Consider the following 21441-nt stretch of genomic DNA (forward strand, 5'->3'; position numbering starts at 1 on the left):
AATGAAAATTAAAGTTAGCTGATTAGAGTTGCGACAGGTGCGGTGGTGGACATCATACAACAGAGTACACGATTGGAGATTGTTTTGATTATGCTTGGAGTGGTTGATTACGATTTGCGCAAGACCGGTTTAGTATAGTGAAATTAACTCTACATTTTTCGAGGACTAGCGCTTTATTTCTATGTCTTCATGTTATTGTGGCCTGTCCAACATTTGTTCATTCCCTCGGCCTGGAAATTCTAGTCTTCTTCTCTCACTCATTATGTCATTAAATGATCTGTAGGTAAGATTTATAAAGAAAACAGTACTAGGATAGCTATGTATAACTATCAAGTTATTCATTATACTGATGGCTAATAGTAGCGGCTTATACTTCACGCTGCTCTAATAGAGTCGCAGTCATAATTTTATATTCAGACAGTAAGTAAACTTTATCTTCAGTAGACTGCACGCACTTCACACTATAGTAAATAGGCAAAAGAACAAATAGTGATGTAAGTAGAGGAACAGTATTGTGTGGGTTTGAGATTTATTGGACATCTGCATTAGATTACTGGTAAATGGCATTATGCAGCATATGAATTTGTGTGTGATAAGCATTCATGGCTTCATACTGAGCCTTGCAGGGTGTAACGTGAGGGGCCATGAGTGTTACGAGAGAAGGTGTGAACATGCTCAGAAGATAGAGAGAAGATTATATGCACACCAGTAGAACCTATGGGATTCATGGGTATAGAGCAGTGCTGCTGATACCTCTTATTCCAGCTACTATAGCGTCTCTGTTTAGAGGATAGCAAAGTAAAAATCTTGCTGGCGCGGAGAGAGTATATATCACACTAGCCTTTACAATACTTGGCAATATGCAAGCAATGCATCGCTCTAAGTGTGAAATATGCAGAGTGTGTGATGCTTAATGAAGGATAAAAGATAGTGACCGAGTGCTGAGGGCAAATCGATATTGGAACTAAGCCTGTGCAGCCACCAGAGATAGGTACGACATGATCCAGAGACACATGGCTTAGAAGTTCCTTTGTCATGGCATGAGCTGTGTTGATAGAAGATCTTTAGCTAGTCTTTTGATCAACTCGCTGTGCACGCATGTGTGAAACTATACTCACACTACGCGTAGTTGTCAAGGTTGGCCTGTGACTGTTGGCTCTAGCGATATTATTCATGCTAGGTTCTTGTTCAAGGGACAGAAAGAAGTACAGAGCGAAAAATGTCAGTAATCTCTCCTTAAAGAAAGGTCATTCAGTAACTCGCAGAGGTTGTTTCAGTCTGGACCGAGGTATCACAACACACACACCCACGCGCACACACAAGTAATTTACATATACACGTTTCAAACCGTTGTCTAATTAAAGGTGACCTTGTTATTTTCACTTCAAGCCTTACTGGTAATGGACGCCCACACGGTGCACACCACAACACTTTCTTTAGCACTCCACCGCGCTTGCCTTCTCTCTCTCTCTCTCTCTCTCTCTCTCTCTCTCTCTCATACATACATACATACACACACGCACTTCACACACTTGCAGACACATAAACGGCATCCAGGAGCAGTGCAGGTGGAGCATGTTTCATGATACAGAAGCTATAAAAGCAGGTGCAGGCAGCAAGGCTTAGAGAGTAAAAACACATAGATTGTACACTAACGCCAACAGCGACTACACAAATATTCAGAGAAATTCAAACCATGCAGATGCAAGTCAGCAGCCCTGTGTGGAGCAAAACCTGAATCTGATCAACAAAGGATGCCTTCACAAGCAACAGAGTTGTGCAAAATACAATAACATAAACAAGCAAAATACAAGAATGGCTAAATCTGAAACTAATAAATATATGTACAATATATAATAGTATATGCGTATGTATAGTATATGCACAGCAGCATAGTCTACTGTGAGTGCATGTGGAAGTCAAAAACAATGCAGTCTATGAATGAGCGCAAGAGAGAACTGAATATATCATCAAATTAAATGCACTACCATTTAATGTAAACCATGACTGATCAAAAGAGCATAAAAAATCAAACAGTTCTTCCTGTAAAAATATGGAAAGATTTTTACATATAAATATGGAAAAATTGTGTATGTTTCTGTTCTGTCTTGTGTGCTGTTTGTTTGTATATGTGTCTTTCTTGCTGCTGTTACACCCAAATTTCCCCTTGTGGGACAAATAAAGGATTATTCTATTCTGTTGATTCCTGTTGGAATAGTGAATTTGACAGCCACAATGATCCGTGACAGGTCAGAATGGCAGCGTTTTGACAGTCCTGACACTGCAGTCCTGCACACTAAGCTTTGCAAGTGTCCAAACTTCTTTGTTTTATCATAGTTCCTTCACTTGTCACATTTTTTTCAGCAGAACATACTCACCTTTGCGCTCCATTTTTTTCCATCCAGTCACTGGATTATGATTTGACATATGCATTAAGCTGAAGGCCAAATAAAGAAAAAAAGTGAACATCTTCACAAGCTTTCTTGAAACTTGATCCTAGAGACTCATATTGATCAAATGTGCAAATATTTGATCAATTATTATTCTGTTATTGCCATTCTAGCATGGCCACCTCTGACACCCTCCCCCCTCTTTCTCTCACCCTCCTGCCTGTCCCACCTTCTCCTCCTCCTCCTCCTCCCCACATGCTGTGCCTGGCTGCTCTTGTTTGACCTTTGCCCTCGCTTGCAGGTGGGCGGAGCAGGTGTCCAGAGTTGGCCAATAACAATCAGGGCGTCGCCCTCTGTGACACGCCCTCTTTGGGGTTGGATAATGAGCAGGCTCCCAACAGCCGTTTCGCGGGTGAGTGGCAACCTCCCGAACATGGACCAATGAGAGCTGAAGACTGAGAGTGTAGGGACGGGGGATGAAGAGAGATACAGGAGGAAAGAAAACGTGAGGAGAGTTATCTGCAGAAGACTAAAGGATTTCTGATGCATTAGCTTGCTATGCTAACGTGCTAATGTGAGTGGAAGCTAGGGAGAGCAGCAGTTAGGTTTTTAAACGCTGTTTTTAGATGAGGATTTGTAGCATTTTTGCCCAGCATGAAGACTAGGAGCCTTCCTTCTTCTCTTCATCCTTACCCTTTGATGTTGTGGTGCTTCATTGCTTTTTTTTTTATTTCTCCAGTAGCGGTTAGCTGTCCACTCTCTCCCTCCTCCTCCCCTTTAGCTGAAGCCCCGGTGTGCCTGAGCGCGCGCGCGTGTGTTTGTGTAGCCGTGTTTGAGTGAATCTTATGTGTGACTGACGGGTGATTTCTGCATTTGCTTTCATGAGAGAGTGTGAGAGAGAAACAATCTGGCCCTTCCCAAAAGTTGAAGTTCATGTTCAGTGTCTGCCAGCTCCGAGCCGCTTTGCCAAACATCTGCGACTCATTTTCACACCCTCCATCTTCCCTCCTGTCCTTCCCCGGCCCTCCCGTCTGCTTCGCCACACGGGGTGAGTTACTGTGATGAGAGCTAAAGGTGTCGATTTTGTTCTTGACGGCCAGCGTTTGTAAATCGCAGTCAGTTATTTTCTGGACTCCTGGTTGAATTTGATTCCATTTCTACTTTGTTTCACACCTTATCTTTACTCTGTTTCAGCAAAAAAAAATTGCCTATAAAACTTCCCTTTCTTTGTCATTTCAACAATTTTAAAGCTGCCAATTTAACACAGATCTCTTTAAAAAGCCATCACAACCTTTGGTGTGGTATGAAAAATATTATTAAATGGCTGAAAGATAAGGATATTGTTTAATTATTTATACAAATACAAATGTGACATATAAAAGAAACTCCATATAAAACATTTAAGGAATTCTCTCAGTTTATTTTTACTAGATATTCAAATACAAGAGTTCACCATTCAGTAAATAGACAAACTCTGGAGTATTAGTTTACCTCGTCAGCATATATCATTTTGTGTTCAAACTTTCTTCACAGCCTCTAGCTCTCCATCATTCTCGTAGCTTTTGACCTCGTCCCCTCTCCAAACCCCGAGACTCCCTTCATTCCCATGAACCCACTCGACCCTGTTTGCGTTTTACGGTGAATGTCGTGACATGTTTTCTATTCCTGTGTTGTAAAGGTGTTTTGTTATCTCTCTGTTTCTCTCCTTTTTACTTCCCATCATTCTTCACATCCTCTGCTGTCTTTTCCTGGACATTTTTCCTTCCCGCCCCTTTCTTCTTCTCTTCTGTCTTTTTTCCTTCTTTCGCTTTCTTTCGGATGGACAGATGAGGAGTCGTGCCCAGTGCACATTGAGGACTAGGTATGGAGATGTGGTTAGATGGTCGATCAGACTTTAAAATCTCAATTTGGGGGTTTGTAATTTATAAACTGTAGCAGTTGTTTTTCTTTTGTTCTTATTTTACCTTTTGATTTCTCATTCAGCCTCATCATTAAATTGTATTTCGCAATCTAATTAGGTCATCGAGTACCAAATCGATGAAAGTAAGAAGCGTTGTTTTATTTTTTTTAAAAAGAAAATGCAAGTCTACATTTTTTTTCAATTTATAATTTCTTCAGGCTTGCAAAAGGTACAACTGTTTAGGAAATGTGGATCCACCAAATTGTGTTTCTGTTTATTATTTAGGTTTTCGCTGGTGACATGAAAAGTATGAATTATTTTCTATCTTTGTGTCTGTGGCTTTATTTTTAAATAGGGAATAGCACAACATCCGTCACTGAGATCTACTGAGCATTGATTTATTATTGTTTATCTAAAAATAGAATACAGTTTTTAATATTTGAATGTTTTAGATAAATTTGATTTGAAAAGAAGAGAGTATGATGTCTTTGTACACACCTCAGCTATCTCTGTTCTTTTTTTTATAATGGGTAATCAACTTAATGGTTATCGCTTGTTATTGCAATAAACTGTAATGTAATGAAAAAGTATTCTTAGGACGTTTATCACTTTGATCTTGGTCTAAAATATATGATAGCCACCCCCCATTTCTATGTCTTTAAAAACACTTTGGCAATAGTTCTCCAGTCTTTCTCTACATCTTTCAATTTTTCTTATTTGGACGTCAGCTGTTTTTACTCACTTTTTGTCTAGTCCTTGTACCTGTCATTGTATAGGGCTGCATTTCAGCCAATGGGGCGATCGTGGCTCAAAAGTTGGGAGTTCGCCTTGTAATCGGAAGGTTGCCGGTTCGAGCCCCAGCTCGGACAGTCTCGGTCATTGTGTCCTTGGGCAAGACACTTCACCCGTTGCCTACTGGTGGTGGTCAGAGCACTGACAGTGTCCGGCAGCCTCGCCTCTGTCAGTGCGCCCCAGGGTGGCTGTGGCTACAATGTAGCTTGCCATCACCAGTGTGTGAATGGGTGGATGACTGGATGTGTAAAGCGCTTTGGGGTCCTTAGGGACTAGTAAAGCGCTATACAAATACAGGCCATTTTACCATTAGTAGTGTTGGGGAACTTGTTAAAATTGATGGAATTATGAATGCAGAAAAGTACCACCTGAAGGCATCAAAGGTACTATCTTAATTTTTAAGCACGGCAAAGGTAACACAAACAACCTGCCAATGCAGGAAAAGCATACCTGGATAGAAAAACACAATAATACACTACCAGTCATGATTTGGCTTCCAGAAGTTGGATCAACATTGTTACGCCAAAACAAAAGACAGCCAACATCCAAAGAAGGGCTTTGACTGTCTTTTAGGAAGCCTGGAGAACTATTGTTGAAGACATACAAGAAAGCTGACTAAGAGAATTTAGTTCTGTGTTAAATAATACAGGTGATCATATGAAATATTAATTTCCAAGCTCATTAGAACTGCACAGACTCTGTTTTTGCTTTCTACATATATTTGCACGTTTCAATGAATTGCTGCACCCATTTCCCATTTTTCTAGAAAAACATAAAGAAATGTGGGACAGTCCAAGACTTTTGCACGGTACCTTGGGTTTTAACTGAAAAATTACGGTTTGTCTGTGAGTTACCTGGAAAAACGGATTCAAATCATCTTCTCGTTCTCTTCTCTCATTCAGACCTGTTGTACCTCGGGGGCTACAGGCCTGTTTTGGAGCCTCTCCCCCACCACAACTCCACCAGCAACATGAACCTGGAGGAGCAGGGGGCAGAGAGCAGGGTCCAGAGTCCCAAACATCCCTGCCGTGGACCACTCATTGTGTAACACACACGAACACACACCAATCTAAACTTACTCATCCAGTCAGCTCTTCTTAATCCTGCCACAGTGCTGCAGCGCTGGATACTGTCCTCACTGAACAGGGACTCACATCCCCATCTTTCTCAAAATTTCCTGGATGATTCTGGATTGGAGTCAGGAGGAACGAGGAATCACACCTCTCCATTGTCTGTGCGTTTTGTTTTTTTTTCCCTCACAGGAGTTTCCTTGTTTTCTTGTCTGTGATTTAACTTGTTGTGGGAATGATTAGCCTACTGCTACGTTATTATTTATTACCTGTAGGTTTAATGAGAGCTGTGTATTGTGACACTATCATTAGAAAAAATATATGCTGCTCCTCTTCTTTTTTCCCTTTCTTCCTATTACCAGCTAAACAGTCAGGGGCTACTGTGATCGGCAATCGGATTTATTACTAGCGTATTTCTCCTTCTCTGTTGTAAACTGTATGCCTGACGAGTGGTCGGACGCTTTGACGCTAAAAGTCAGCTGACACCGGACTACCTTACCTTACTGAGCTAGAAAGTACTGACCCCTCTCCTCTCATCAGGGAGCTCCTGTCTCGACTTCGCATGCAACTTTCCAAGTTTTCCTCTCATTTCCACCATGCTTTTGAAACACAACGACCTGTGCTGAATGTCAATTCAAAAGTGCAGAAGTGATCGGACTCGTATGGCGGTCGATGAGCCAAGTTACAGTGGCCAAAATGAACAGAGATCAACTGGAGGAAGGAAAAAAAAAAGATGCCACACAGAATGTAGGACGATAATCTCTTAGAAGGGGAATGTACGGGACATCTGAAATGTCCCCTGACTGGAATCAAACACAAACTTTGACTCGCACTCAAACACACCACTGGCACCGTCTCCATCTACAGCTCCATCTTAGCATGTCAGTATTATTGTAGTGCAACTTGAAATCAACAAATACCACCGAGCAATAAAGACACTGCATCTCATCCTTTTTTTTCCTGCACTAGGATGCTTGTTCGCAGTTCAAACAGTGAAAAAAAAACTATTTGCGCTGCTGGGTCATATTCAGACGTTTCATTGTGTTACTGCTTTTTAAAAAAAAAAAAAAAATTTCAGCGTTGCCATTGTAAATGGATTTCTTGTGAGACAAGCATCAATACAGTGAAAGACTTGGCCCACGCTGCTGTCTTGCATCTTGCTCATCTTCATGCTTCCCGGTTTGTACCATTCCCTCGAGCCTGTTTCTTCCTGTTTGTGACGCTTTTAGTTCGTGAGATATACTTTAATGTATGTCACCTGTTGTTGACCTTTTTGTGTTTTATTTTGTTGCAGAACACTGTGTTGTTTATTAGAATGTGGATGAAAATATGTGAAAAATTTGTAAAGGTTTACACACGAATAACTGAAAAGGGACAATATCAACATTTAATGCACTATTAGCTGATTCCTAGACGACACACTTTGCGGTGCATGAGGCGACAGTAGAGTAAGCATGTTAGTCTAGGTCAGCCTGCACCCTACTGTAGACTTGATGATGGATCACTGCACATGCATAAAGACGTAACGTATCCTTCTGCAGTGTTAAATATCAGTTTCTGGAACCCTATTCTGTTGGCCGTTAAGGTCAAGACTACTGCACTACTATAACCAAGCTGCGAACAGTCACATGATCACAGTCCGAATGTGTTAATGAAGCTGTATTACGGCACCAGTCACAGTATGATATCAAAGGGATGGGTCCCAAATCTGCAAGACCCACTTTTCTAGAGTGAAAATGTCAATGAAGACTTTGAACAGACAATAAAGTTTTTGCAACTAAACAGACATTTGAGGGATTTTCTGTTGAGTTCAAATGGAAGGATTCATTAATCAGTGCTTTATGTCTCTGAGCATGAACTGCTTCTCTGAGGAGTTTCCTAACATGGTCACTGTGAGTGAAAATCGCTCGACGCACTTATTTTACAGTCATTTTTCAGACTTTGGTATGCTTTATTTTCCCAGAAGAAAGTTCAAACTCACTAGTAGAAAATTCTTACAGCTAAATTGGAACCATTCCCACACAACAAAATTGACCTTTCCATCCATCTATTCTCTTCCTTTTATCCTTATCTGTGTTGCCTCAAATAATCTTTTCTGCTTACAAATATATACATGTGAGCGGATTTGTGTACTTCCCAACAGATGTCACCAATCAGCATAACAGTAGCCAAATGTGGCATCCCTATCAGTCCCTGTCCTAAAAACAGAAAATGAAGTAATAATCCAAAAACAGAAAAAAGAAGAAGAATATGGTTTCATCTTTTTACTTATAACTACACAACTCAGCAGATTTTTCTGTATCTGTCAGCTAACTTGTTTCCATCACTCCAAACTAAAACCAATCTTGTATTGCCAATGATCCGCCTGGTGAATAGCCCTCATTCTGTGATATGGTTTTGGTCGTCCTCCGTATGACTCACACAAGGCTATATAGGGAATTCCAGGAGCTGCTAAAAATTCTTGACAAACCCTCCTTTTCACTAGGGCATGGCATGTAGTTTGAGCTGGAGAAGATTTAGACAGTCCTAGCACAGTGTCCTGTTGTAATCCAGACACATTACAGTACAGTGTTTCTCTGTGACTGTGACTCTGTGTGTCTATAGCAACACAACTGAAAAATGCCAAAATAGCTTTAAACATGACTCTGGTCCTCTCATGGAAATAGTCTCAGTATCTATAACTACAGTTATTTGAATAGTTTCCAGATTTGTGAACAATACTCACACACAACAATAAATTGATACACTTTAGAAGTGAAAAGTAGTCAGTCACCTGTCAGATATATCTTTATCTTTCAGAAATTCAAGAGCCATTCCCGACTATATACTGCACTATATAAGATAGATATGTGACGTAACCTGCTTATTTGTGGGCTACTGTTCTGAAGCCTCTAGGGTCTGACATTTTGCCCTTTGCTCTCTTGGTGTTTTGAAAACAGATGTGACCATATTTAAAAGAGAGGATTAAGCTAAACAGTTAATACTAGTAGTTAGTACTAGTATGCTGGAGGTTAAAGGTAGTTTCTATAAAAATGATTGCTAAAAGTCAGTTAAATATGTTGGCTGGGCTGTGGCACAGTTTTTAGTAAGGCAAACCTTTTCCATTGGCAGTTTTCGTTGGACTTCTTTATTGTACTACCACTTGGCTCATGGTTATTGATTATTTGCAGGCAAGTTTGAAAAGGCTCCAGGCAGCTGTCACAATGCTAGCAGCCAAAGCAATCAGAGCTTTTTTGGTACAGCGCCTTCTTTGCGTCTGATTTCACCCAGTGAAAACCAGCAACCTCCAAGAACTGCTGCCAACCAGTCGGGAAATACACATTTCCCCAGCAACCAGTGGTTGTATCACATCTAACTCAACAACTCTTAAGCAATGTGTCGTGAGAAACCTCAATACCACTAGAAGACTTTTTAATAGGCAGAGGAGGGGCCCCTGGTTGCCCATCATTGAGAACTCGGGTTTAATTTGCATTGGCATACTTTTGTAACAACCCCACAGACACTGGTTAAGAGGTTAAAAGTTACGAGCTGTTATACGTTATACTTATTAATCAAGCAAAAATGAAGCTCAAACACTCAACTGTTCATTTAGATAGGTAATCTAACAAATAATCAGTAGCAAAGATAAACTCCAGTTTGATAACAGCCAGCCTGTTAAATCTGGACTGTATGAGTGAAGTCACTTAACTGTACAGAAAGTCTTTTTGCCTAAATAATACATGATATTTGATGTTCAGCTGGGCACTGAGACTGGAAGACAATGGGAGTAAGTGGTTTTAATGGGGACAGTGTTCATAATGTCATTACCACTTTGTTTTAGTGATCAAGTTGCGCTCTAATTGAATTCTACCTTCTCATTTGAGGTTTGCAGGTTTGTGTCTGTTACAGGAAATATCTCTTATGTAACTCAAAGACTGTGTCACCAGCAAGCTGCAAATTTGCGTTATCTCTGTCCCAAAACATATAAAGCCCCTCCACCCGCCTTTACCTTAGTTTTATTTGTTATTCTTCTCGTAAACCTATAATCTTTATCTGCCTCAAGAAGTAAGTGTCATATATACTGTATGTCCCTTTCCTCTGTAAGCCAATTACAGAATCAGAGTGCGGGGGAGGGTTTTTCTCATTTAAGGCAGCAAGCCAGGTCATTTATTGTGCCCAGCCCTCCCCTTCTCAGATTAAATGTCAGGGCAGCAGCTCTAACAGCAGGGACACATGCTCCTCTGGAAGTAGCTCAACCACACAGAGACACTCTCACAGCTGCATATACGATGTATTCAGCTTTTCTCATCCTGATCATCTTAACTGGTAAGACTTTGTGTTGTTTGGAGTGTCATTTCATTAATGGACAGCAGAGTACTGCCCATCCTGCATGTATCTGATTCTTTAACTTTTTACATTGTTTGTAACAGTAACTTTTCTTGGACACATCTCATAAAGGCATAATACAGATTAAGACAAATCGGGGACCGAAAAATGTTCAAATGAGAGTTATTGTTATTATTTCCAATAAAAAAGATGAAACTTGAGATTTAAGCAAGGGAAGAAAAAAGGAAAACACAAGTAATTTAATGGGCTAGAAGTGTACATAGGATCTTTAATGACAATAGACAGTTTTAATTATCTTAAATCCACATTAATCTAATTCTAGATTTAAAAATATTATGAAACTTGAGTTTCCTGAAAACAGTATCCTGACACTACAAGGAAAATTAAATGATAAAAGCACTGCAGACAAAAAAAAAACAGATTAAGAAACAAGAAACAAACTAAGCAGCTGTGTACAAGCTCTCAATTTCTCTTTTTTCCAAACAAAAGTTAAAAATGAATGGCAAAATATATTGTTTAAAATCTAAATTCCAATAGAAATCATTTATCTGACAACTATTTTGCTGTAGATGTGACTTCCTGTCAGAAAGTGTGCAGTTACCACGATGTTCTGGACTATCTGAACCTGACCACAGATAACAGTGTGTTTAAACTGACGCGGCCTGTGCTGGACTACACGCACCCCACCAAAGTAGAGCTGGACATCATCCTGTATGCCATCCTGGCTGTGGTAGGTGCAACATTACTGCATTTATGTGTTATTAATGAGCTAAATGCTACAATGAAGGTGGTCATTACTGACATCACTTTATTTTCAGATTGAGAAAACACAAACTTTTATTCCCTTTGTCTGGGCAACCCTGGTGAGTTTATTTTCTTCAGATCTACATTAGGTTAACACAAAGCACAGCTAATCTTTCTGGGGTCTATATTAAAAATATATGTCAACACATTTCAAAACAACATAAAACTAAAATAAATAAATATAGAAAGCACACTACAAAAATGATAATTTGACATTCATGATAAAGCTAAGCTCCACAGATGTTGTTTTAGGACTTGTTAAATTAAGCATTGTACATTGATCTGTTTGATGCAGTCTTTCATTGGTCTATCTGCTCTATTCTGCACAAGGTGAAATAAAAAACGGCCCAATGAGGATGCAAATCATGGTCTGCCTGAGACACACCTTGTGCATCTCCGTCTTTGACTTTTCTGATAATCTAACCTTACTGCAGATATGGAATAATGAACGCATCTCATGGGACCCTGATCAGTTTTGTGGAATTACTCATATCACAATTCCTCGAGAAATCCTCTGGAAACCAGATGTCTTCATTTATGAGATGTGAGTCAGCAACACACACGGACATGAAGTGTAGTTTATTACAAAATCAAACACAAACAGGTTCAAAAGGAGACACTTTTATTCATTTTGTTCAAATCAAAGTGCGTCAAAAAAGTGTTTCCTGGCCTGAGAGATCAATATTTTGAATAAAATTGGATTCACATTGCAAAATAAATACTTTTGGCATGTTAAATCTTTGAAAATCACAGTGAAATGAAGGTCATAACTCTTTTTCTCATAGCTGAATTTGAAATACTTTTTATTTACAGTGAAATGTGAACAGGACTGCTGAGGGCAGCTGCTAAAACAAATCATATATAACAACCAATAAACTATGACCGCTCACCTGTCATAAGTGTCAAACAGAATTATAATTTGTTAGGTCATCACCAATTTATTTTTCATGGACAATGCTGCTTTGTGATGCTATCTATTTATTAAGCCAGTTTATTGATATAACAGACACTTTCCTGTTTGCAGTTTACGTTGTTTTTGGCTAGACATATTTGTTAGGTACACCTGTTCAACTGCTTGTTAACAGGAATATCTAATCAGCCAATTATATGACAGCAACTCAATGCATTTAGCTATATAGACACTATGAGAACAACCTGCTGAAATCCAAACTGACCATCATAATGGATATCAGTAAGGAGGAATGTTTGCAGGAGCTTGCTTTTTTTTGCAAAAAATCATTTTATAGTTGTTCAGCATCAAATGTAACAGCTTGATATCTGCTGCCATCCTGTGTTTGTTTAGAAGGTCAGGCGCTTCATTGTGTGCACACTTTATTAAAGTACACGCAGCAGCTTTTATACTACTTTAAAACAAACACATTATCCTGCTGCTGTCACAGCAGGAGCTTCAGAATAATTCAGTCAGTTTATAATTAGTATCATCAAATTATGCTGTGTAGGTGCTCTGCAAACATACTGAAAGAGAGAATAATGTGTGTGTGTGTGTGTGTGTGTGTGTGTGTGTTGTGGTAGGTGTGTGTGTGTGTGGGTGTGTGTGTTGTGGTGTGTGTGTGTGTGGTGTGTGTGTGTGTGTCTGTGTGTCTTAGGATACAGACGGACGACTCCCCTCAGAGTTATTACATCTCCGTAGCCTACGATGGGACGATCACTTCTGAGGACGACATTAAGATTGTCAGTACCTGTAAGATGGATGTCCACAAGTTCCCCTTCGACACGCAGAAATGTAACATCACCATTGGTTCTGCAAGTCACTGTGGTGAGGGAGGATGAGTGTTCTGGTGTGTTTTCTCCTGCTTTCATAGTTGTTTGAACTCTGAAACGTTTCTCTCATTCTTTCTGTCATTTCCCAAAACAGTAGATGAGATGCGACTTTCTCCTTTCTCCAACTCCTCCCGGGCCACGCAGTTTTCCCGTGAAGTGATGAAAACACAGGGAGAGTGGGAATTCCTCCAACTGTCCATCTCCAAAGTCAATATGACCTTTGAAAATAAACTGTGGGAAAGCCTCATATACACTGTACGTAATACACAGAAAGAAAAACACAAGTGGCAAATTACATTAAAAAACCAAAAAAAACAACAAGATAAGAGACGTCATTAACATTTACATCAAGCAAGAGAAAACAATGAAATGTTTAAACTGAGACATTTTTCTATTTCATTAAAAATATTTCTTGAAATAAAAGCTTCTCGTATTCATAAAACAGGAATGCTGCAGAACTGACTACAATGGTCTTGTGATAATAACTTTATGTGACCAAATCAAGCAATTTATGATAAATAACCAATTTTAAAAGTTACTTCTGCAATACTACACCCACACAATACGATAACTTTCACACAAGGTAAATCTAACCTAACCACTGAACCCGTTTTCCCAGTTCAGCATGAAGAGGAGGCCACTCCTCCACGTCATTAACTTCCTGTTGCCCATCTTATTCTTCCTAACTCTGGATCTCGCCTCCTTCTTCATCGCTGACCATCGAGGAGAGAAGCTGGGCTTTAAAGTCACCGTCCTGCTGGCAATCTCCGTTCTGCTGCTCATCCTGAACGACATCTTGCCCTCCATGTCCAACAAGACCCCACTCATAGGTACAGACTCCTTCCTTAAGGGATGATGTTTAAGTGTGGTGACGTATTTCATGTATGTAGAAGAACCAGATACCAAAAGAAAAAAAAGTAACTGTTGCTTGTTTCATCCTTTCAGCAACATACTGCATTGTGATTTTTGCCCTTATGCTGCTCAGTCTGCTGGAGACAATTTTGGTTACACATCTGATAGAAAAAGACTCCCAAGTCAAGCTTAAGGTGAAGAATGAACATAAAAAAGCCAAAACTAATAAAAGCGATACAGGTGAGATACGTAAAAAGCTTCTCAGATACTGATCACAGATTTAGTCTATAGTATCAGTCTGCTAAAACAAGAATTCAGATCTCAGGTAACCCCTGAGAGAACCTGCAAAGGAAAAATGCTTTAAAACATTAAATGCAGTAAACATGAAAAGTGTCTGGAAACACAAGCAAACATATTGAAAAAGAGAACAAAAAGAAGGCGATGATTTGCATGCTGTACATTTAATTTCAAAAGCTTCATCTTATCTTTAGTTAGCAGATGTTTCATGTTTTAAATGTGTGTAAATTCTTGTGACAAACCTACTGTTTGCTTTCAGAAGACAAAAGACAGACCTGCTGTTCCTGCATCTGCATAGTGTCCAGTGATGAGGAACAGCATGAGCTACTGCCTGTTGCTGAAGTGGTACAGTTTGAGCATATGCATGCAGATATTGCATTAATATGACATGACAGCAGAGCAAAATTGTATTAACATCTTTACAAGATCTTAATTAATCAGTGACAACAAAACAAATGTGTAAATTCATCTTGAGTGGGATGAATAAGATCTTCAGAGCACACATTTTGACTGGCCAACATCAAATCAGGGCTCAGATTCCTGTTTACAGACTAAAAAGAAAAGATACTTTGTTGTGAAGAATACAACACAGCCTTACAGAAATGGAAGAAAATAACATTGATTATGTTACAGTATTATTTGGGGAACCTCTGGGGTCCTGATATATTCCCCTGGAGATTACTGTCACATGAAAGTAATGCTTTGGATAAAGCTGTTGTTGGTCATGTGCTCTGTAGCGCTGGAGAAAATGTTTTAAATAAAATATCATTGCTCTGATGATGAAATAAACTTGCTATAAGTAACTGATACTAAGATTATTTATAAATGGGATTAAGTTCCATTAAACACACAAGAAAAGCCCCCAAAAACACAGTTTTGGAGGAAAATGACTTAGAATTGTTCTTTATTCAGGGCTAAAAATGATCGTTGGTACAATAACAGAAAGTTATTAAATTATTAAAAGTAGTTTTCATAAAAACAAAGACCAAACTGTTGTTGCAGCATTAAAACACCAGGGGTCAGTGCAGATGGATGAGGTTACAGAGTGTTACATGATGGTTCAGTGCAAGATTCAGTAGTTTTACACATGAACCCTCACATTTATTAAGAATAAGTAAGCGGTGGCACTAAATAAAAAGTAAAATGCTAGTATTCACAGATGTAAGATTGTTGTAAAATATTTATTGTCATTATCTTTAAAATTGTGAGTTTCTCGTGTGTCAAAACCTATTTCCTGTTTAATCAAACTATTTGAACAAATATTGGGAAAAAACCTTGTGTTAATAAGCGTTACAGTATAATAGAGGTGCTATACTGAGCTACCTACAAAATGTTGCTGGTAAATACCTGCTAATAATGCAATAAATATGATTTTTTTTTAGACGTGGGGCCCCCCCCCCCCCAAAAAAAAAAGAAAAAAGAAAAAAAATTGCTGGCATCTTTGCGATAATGCAGAGGCCTGATATATTTTTTCCCATCAGGCCTCATTTCAGCGTGAAATAGTCATACAAGATTTGATTTAGCTGGAAACAGCAGAGGTAACGTCGCAAAGCAAATATAGGCCAGTTATTATGCTGATTGTGCTCATAATATCAATTTATGTCCATTCAATGTTTTTAGACTCCAGATTAGTGTTTTTGCCACTATTGCTCGTGATACAATATCACTCTCATCACCATAAACTCTCTCTGACATCCTTCTTTGACTGCTTGACTTTGTGCAGGTTAACAACAGTAATCATACAGGAGAGTATAATGTGCTGGTGCTGATCCTGGAGGAGCTGAAGGAGCTGAAGAAATCACTAAATCTGCACCTCAGTGGCAGCGAAAAGGGAGGGAAGTACGTCCAGTGGGCAGCCAGAATCAACAGGGTTTTCTTCATTTTCTATGCTGTCACCGTGTCACTCTTTCTCTCTCTCATGTACACTGAGTGGAACACTTAGAAATGTAGAGTATTTCCTATTAATACTACAGTTTCTGTACTGTAGAGTATTTGTGTCAAAATATGGCGTGTATTGTCTTTTTGTAATTTAGGACATCATGTTAATGTTTTAAAACCTTGTTATTTTTTGTTTTATATACACTTTATATAGTTTCGCGTTCAACTTTTCCATAGTTAAAGTTAGATGATCCTTCAGACATGTATTGGAATGAGAATGATCAAAGTGTTAACCCTAAACGTTTGGCTTGATTAATCAGCCATCACTTTAGAGTCCAAGCTGTTGTATTATGCTTAATGAATGCTGAATGAAGTGTCCAATAAACCAAGAAACAGAAAAACCCAAACTACTTAAACAATGACTCAGTTTGTGGGCCATAATAAACAAATATTATCATCTCAGAATATTTTTTAATAAATAAAGCCTTAAGCCATCACGTCTCTTTATATTTTGTTTCCAATGAGTCAGACATTCATGTAATTTTTAAAAGTGGTCTTCAGCAACAGTTCTCCAGGCTTTCTGAAGGTCTTCAAAAGTTTCAGAAGGATGTTTTTTATTCATTTATTTGTTTGTTACGTCACTTAACTCTGACATATGAATCATTTAAGCATAAAAAGCCACCTAAATCAAAGAATGAACCGGTGTTGTGTCTGTATATGTCAGACAACAACAACGAAAACACTGTTTTGACTATGCAACTTTAGACACTGTGTTGTTAAAAGTCTATTACATTAACATTAAGGGAAGTTGTTCCCATTTCTTTAGCTGAATTTACAAAAAATGTCAAAGAAGAAGAACATGTTTATCAAAGCGCTTTATATCAGGTGTGCAGTGTGCACTTTGACTGGATATGTGAAAGGCAAAAGAAGATGTGGCAGGCCTAAAAAACTAGCAGATGAACAGTATCTAAAAGGCTATCCACTATCCACAGCCTGGTCACAACCAAAAACATCAATATTATTCAAATAGTATATAGCATCCCAAAAATCTCTAAATGTTTTGTTGTAGACTCAAAGAGAAAAAATACTTCAAAAAATGATTTAATGGTAACAAGATGAAAGAAACCTCAGACGAGCAAAAGGAGAGGGTTCCCTCTACCGGTGCAGGCAGGCATGTCATAGATGTTTGCTACAGGAGAGCAGCCTGGCAGATTAGTGTAAAGGACATTTGAGATTAAATCCTGCCTGCATCTAGTCTAATGTAAACTGGACAGGGCAGTAAATCAGTCATTATCAAAGGGGAACATCTATCTTCAAACTTCATCTATCAAACACGCACTCACTGACCTCACTGATTTCATATTTCTGACGTTCAATCTCTCCCGCCTGTCATACTTCAGTCCTCCTTCACCTCACAGCTCATTTGTTAAAACCAATCATGTTCATTCTCAGCCACCTGATATCGTGTTGTAAACATATTATGAGAAAAGAGGCCAGCTAGTAATTTCATTCAGCACAGGGTGGATCTGGGGTTAGTGGACTGTTCCTCTTTTATTGTCTACGCCATTCAATCAGCCATGCTGGCGTGCACCACTTTACCATTTGGACTTTAAACTGCACATTAAAAACAAAAGCAAACACACATTAAGGTGTTCTTTGATAGTAATGATAAATTCTGCAAACCTTTAGTGTTGTCATTATGACTATTACCAAACTTAACTCAGTTGTCTACTTTGTCTATGCTAGTTTGCAGTTTATTTACTTAAACAATTTTTCTACAAATCAAAGTTGCATCTCCAGTGGTGTTTTTGTGTGTTATAGGATTAAAGTAGAAACAGCAACCTTTTTCACTCACTATGTTTTTATACACCACTCTGCATTTACTTACTAGTTGTTATTAATCTCTAATTGTCTTCCGCAGCATGTCCTTGTTCTGTCTTCATCCCCAACCAGTTGTGGTAGATGGCCACCCCTCCTTGAGCCTGGTTCTGCTGGAGGTTTTGTCACGATCCTGGGTCTTTTGACCCAGCGTTTTGAGATTTTGTTTATTTTGATGTATATGTTTAAGTTCATTAGGTTATCTAAGTTCATTTGTTTATTAGATTCCCCTTTGTGCTGTCAAGCCCTGTGTTAAGTCTCTCTTGTCCTTTATGTGTTTCATGTCTGCATGTCTTTTGTTGTCAAGTTCGTGTAGTCATGTCTGCGTTTCATTTTGTTTCCTGTTTTATTTTGAAGAGGTCCTGTGTTCCTAGGTTAAATGTGTTTAGTTTTACTTTTCCCCTGTGAGTTCATTATGTTCATGTGGGTTGTGCTGTTTTGATCTTTATAGTTATTATTACGCTAGGTTTGTTTATGGTTATTGTGGTTATAATTCTTAGGTTTTGTTATATGACTTCCTGTGTTCCATGTTGTGCTTACGTGATGTCTTTCTGTCCCATGTTTCAGGTCCCTATGTTCTGTCTCCCCAGTCTGTTAAGTTTACATATCTGGAGTTCAGTCAGTGTGTTTCCTGTTTTACTTTGAAGGTCTGTGTCTCATGTCAGTGTTTCTAGTTTTGCTTCCCTTGTCTCGTCCAGCCTAATTACTCCCAGCTGTGCTCTCCTTCTGTGTCTCATTTCCCTCGTTATCCCTCTGTGTATTTAAGCCCTGTGTTTCTCTTTGTCAGGGTTGTAGTGTCCCTCATAGCTGTGTGATCGCCCCTGTGTTTTCATGTATGATTTATTATTAGTGTTCCCAGTTTAGTTTTGTTCTTTGTTTCCCTTCCACCCCTGCAATAAAGCAGTGTTTTTGAGTTCACGTTTGTCTTGGTGAGTTTTGCGTTTGGGTTCTTCTCTTGCCTGTAGTGATGGTGAGATGAAGCCTCATGATGAACTGAAGCTTTCCACCCAATTGGTCGACTCATGGTTCGAAGCATTGTGATGATTCATTTGCTCTACTGCGCCATCAAGTGGACAATTCAAGTGAAGCGGGCTCTGTGATTATAATGATGTGTAAACCTCTAAACTGAATAAATAAATTGTTTTCTTGGTTATTTATCCCGAATATTGTCTCAGTATGTGTGATACAAAAGAGAAAGTGGAAAGTATCAGGACAGCGTTTTGGTATGATTGTGTAACTGTCAGCCTCAGACAGTCAGTCAATAGTATAATTCAGATCATAGATCAGTACATTTGCATATTTGTATAACTATAAAAAGAAAGCTGACACTTTCGAGACTTTATCTAATGTGTAAGCATCACAGCAGATGCCTTTGTGTCAACATAGCTGAGGCTAAAACAGAAAAACGATTCTATAAAAATATTCAGCAGTAGATCAAAACCAAAAGAAAACCATCAATCAACAAATGAACATTACCTGATGCTGCTGAATTGAAGCAGAGCAAATAGAGGTTTTATTAGAGACACACCTTAGCGTTTTGCAATTTTGCATAATGTTAAAAAGTTTAAATTATTTTAGTAGCCTATTGAACGGCAGAAATTAGGTTTTCTTTTCGGAAGTATTTAAATGGGAAAGAACAGCGGCTGACAAACAACGGAGGTCTTATGCAAGCGAATAATGCAGAAAACAGATTTTTAGATGGGAAACTGTTCTTGAAGTATACTGTGTGTGTGTGTGTGTGTGTGTGTGTGAGTGTGTGAGTGTGTGTGTGTGTGTGTGTGTGTGTGTGTGTGTGTAGTGTGTGTGTGTGAGAGAGTGAGAGAGAGAAAGCTGTGCATGAAGTGTGATTTTATCCTGGTGAAAGCAAAACAGCAAAAGTCAGAGGAAATTCATGACGATGTTTATGTGAAGCGTAGTTTGGATCTTCTTTTTCTGCTGGTTCGGTCAATATTGTTTGAAGAGAAATAAAACCTGCAGCTTCAGAATCAGCGCAAAAAAGGCGTAAACACGAAGCACGGACCCGCCGACGGATCAGAATCAGTGAACTGTCGGCTTTCAGCCCCGACCGTGTCCGTGCTGTCTGGTGAGAAAGGCGACATCTCACTGATTCTGATCCGTCAGCGGTCCGCGCCTTGTGTTTACGTCTTTGTGCAGAATCGGTGTACCTCCTCTCATTTACTGTTTTAGCTGTTTGGTGGTGGTTGAAATGTAGTAATATTTATATTAAAAATCGATTCAGGATTTTAATGAATCGATATCACGTTATCCAAGCTAGAATCGATTTTAATCGATAATCAAAACCCGCTCCTAGTACCTGTGTAATCATGCTTATGTACATCTGGATAATGACACAAACTAGTGTTTGGTGCTTCACTTTTTAATAAACTAAAAGACAGAAATCAGATTATAGGATGTGTAGTGTTGTTTATTTATATTATGGTGTTTATCATTTGTGATATTTATTACTGTGTGCATACTTTATTAGGAGAGACAAAATTAAAAAAAAAAACCTCTCTTCCTTGCTGGTTCCATCGAAGAAGAAATGCTCAAGTAACTATGTAGCACGTACGTAATCCAATTCCACAACACAGTGTGATGGGGAATCAGCTGTTTTTCTGCCCATTTTATTTCGAATCTGGCGTGAACCGGTGAACCAGTCCCTGAATCAGTCACGTGGTACGGACTGCCCGCGAGGCCTCGAACGTCACTGCATACGTAATCAAGGCAAGCCTCGATACGCGCTTCACAAAAACGCCCCCGAGATTACCCGACACACGATTCGACGCTTCGACACACAGGACACATCACTGCACACAGTTGTTTTGTGACAGGTTTCTTCCTGTTAAAAGGGAGTTTTTCCTTCCCACTGCCGCCAAAGTACTTCCTCATACGATGTCATAAGATTGCGGTTTTCTCTGCTTTCTTTGCATTATTGTAGGATCTTTACCTTATAGTACAGAGCATTTTGAGGAAACAGTTTTTCTGATTTTGTGTTATGCAAGTAAACCTGCATTTAATTTAATTGAAAGTTTAGAGAGTAAATTTGGTTTCTTTCTCCAGTTTTTCAACACAACACCGTGTCACTAAAACCATTGTTGCATCAGGCTGTAAACTAGTTGTTTCTACTGTAAACTTGGGTATTTCATAGTTTATGTAGAAAGAGTCACTTTTGTAGCAGGCTCAAAAGCCCATCTGCTCTGGCTTCATTTTTCCCTCCATGGGGCTGCTGTTTGGCTCAAACATGAAACAGTAAGTAATGCTTATCTCTGTTTCTGTCATAAGTTACATTCCAACAGTCTCCTGTTCGACAAGTGTTACCCCATCAGGATTCGATGAAGTTACAATTAGAAAAACCCTGAAGAAGTATGATTTGTTTGGAAAGACGGCCAGGGGGAAGCCTCTTCTTTCTAAAAAGTACATTACACCATGTATTATGGTTGCAAAAACCAATTTAATTCAATTGTATTTATAC

The 21441-nt window shown here is 39.0% G+C and overlaps 2 protein-coding genes across 6 annotated transcripts in view; both read left to right on the forward strand.

The window, feature by feature from the left end:
- The window catches only part of rnf157 (ring finger protein 157), a 25062-nt gene extending 17128 nt beyond the window's left edge, over positions 1 to 7934 (forward strand). For 2 of the 5 annotated variants that reach the window (XM_042216744.1, XM_042216745.1), the window contains exons 18-19: positions 2692 to 2802; positions 5985 to 7934. In XM_042216744.1, coding sequence (XP_042072678.1) covers positions 2692 to 2802; positions 5985 to 6130 — 257 coding nt within the window. In that variant the 3' untranslated portion in view covers positions 6131 to 7934. Of the gene's footprint in view, positions 1 to 2691; positions 2803 to 4216; positions 4252 to 5984 lie in introns of all 5 variants that reach the window. The other 3 variants (XM_042216746.1, XM_042216748.1, XM_042216747.1) reach the window with 3 other exon arrangements.
- Positions 7935 to 9528: 1594 nt separating this feature from the next.
- LOC102308087 (5-hydroxytryptamine receptor 3E-like) lies at positions 9529 to 14881 on the forward strand. The gene is made up of 5 exons (XM_042216749.1): positions 9529 to 11826; positions 12890 to 13059; positions 13159 to 13319; positions 13684 to 13894; positions 14010 to 14881. Exons 1-5 carry the CDS (start codon positions 11633 to 11635, stop codon positions 14186 to 14188), a joined length of 915 nt encoding a protein of 304 aa, XP_042072683.1. The 5' UTR covers positions 9529 to 11632; the 3' UTR covers positions 14189 to 14881.
- Positions 14882 to 21441: the final 6560 nt, after the last annotated feature.

This window comes from Haplochromis burtoni, unplaced genomic scaffold (assembly GCF_018398535.1).
Source record: "Haplochromis burtoni strain Fernald_Lab_line unplaced genomic scaffold, NCSU_Asbu1 Contig_1231, whole genome shotgun sequence".
In the NCBI taxonomy this organism is placed as follows: domain Eukaryota; kingdom Metazoa; phylum Chordata; class Actinopteri; order Cichliformes; family Cichlidae; genus Haplochromis; species Haplochromis burtoni.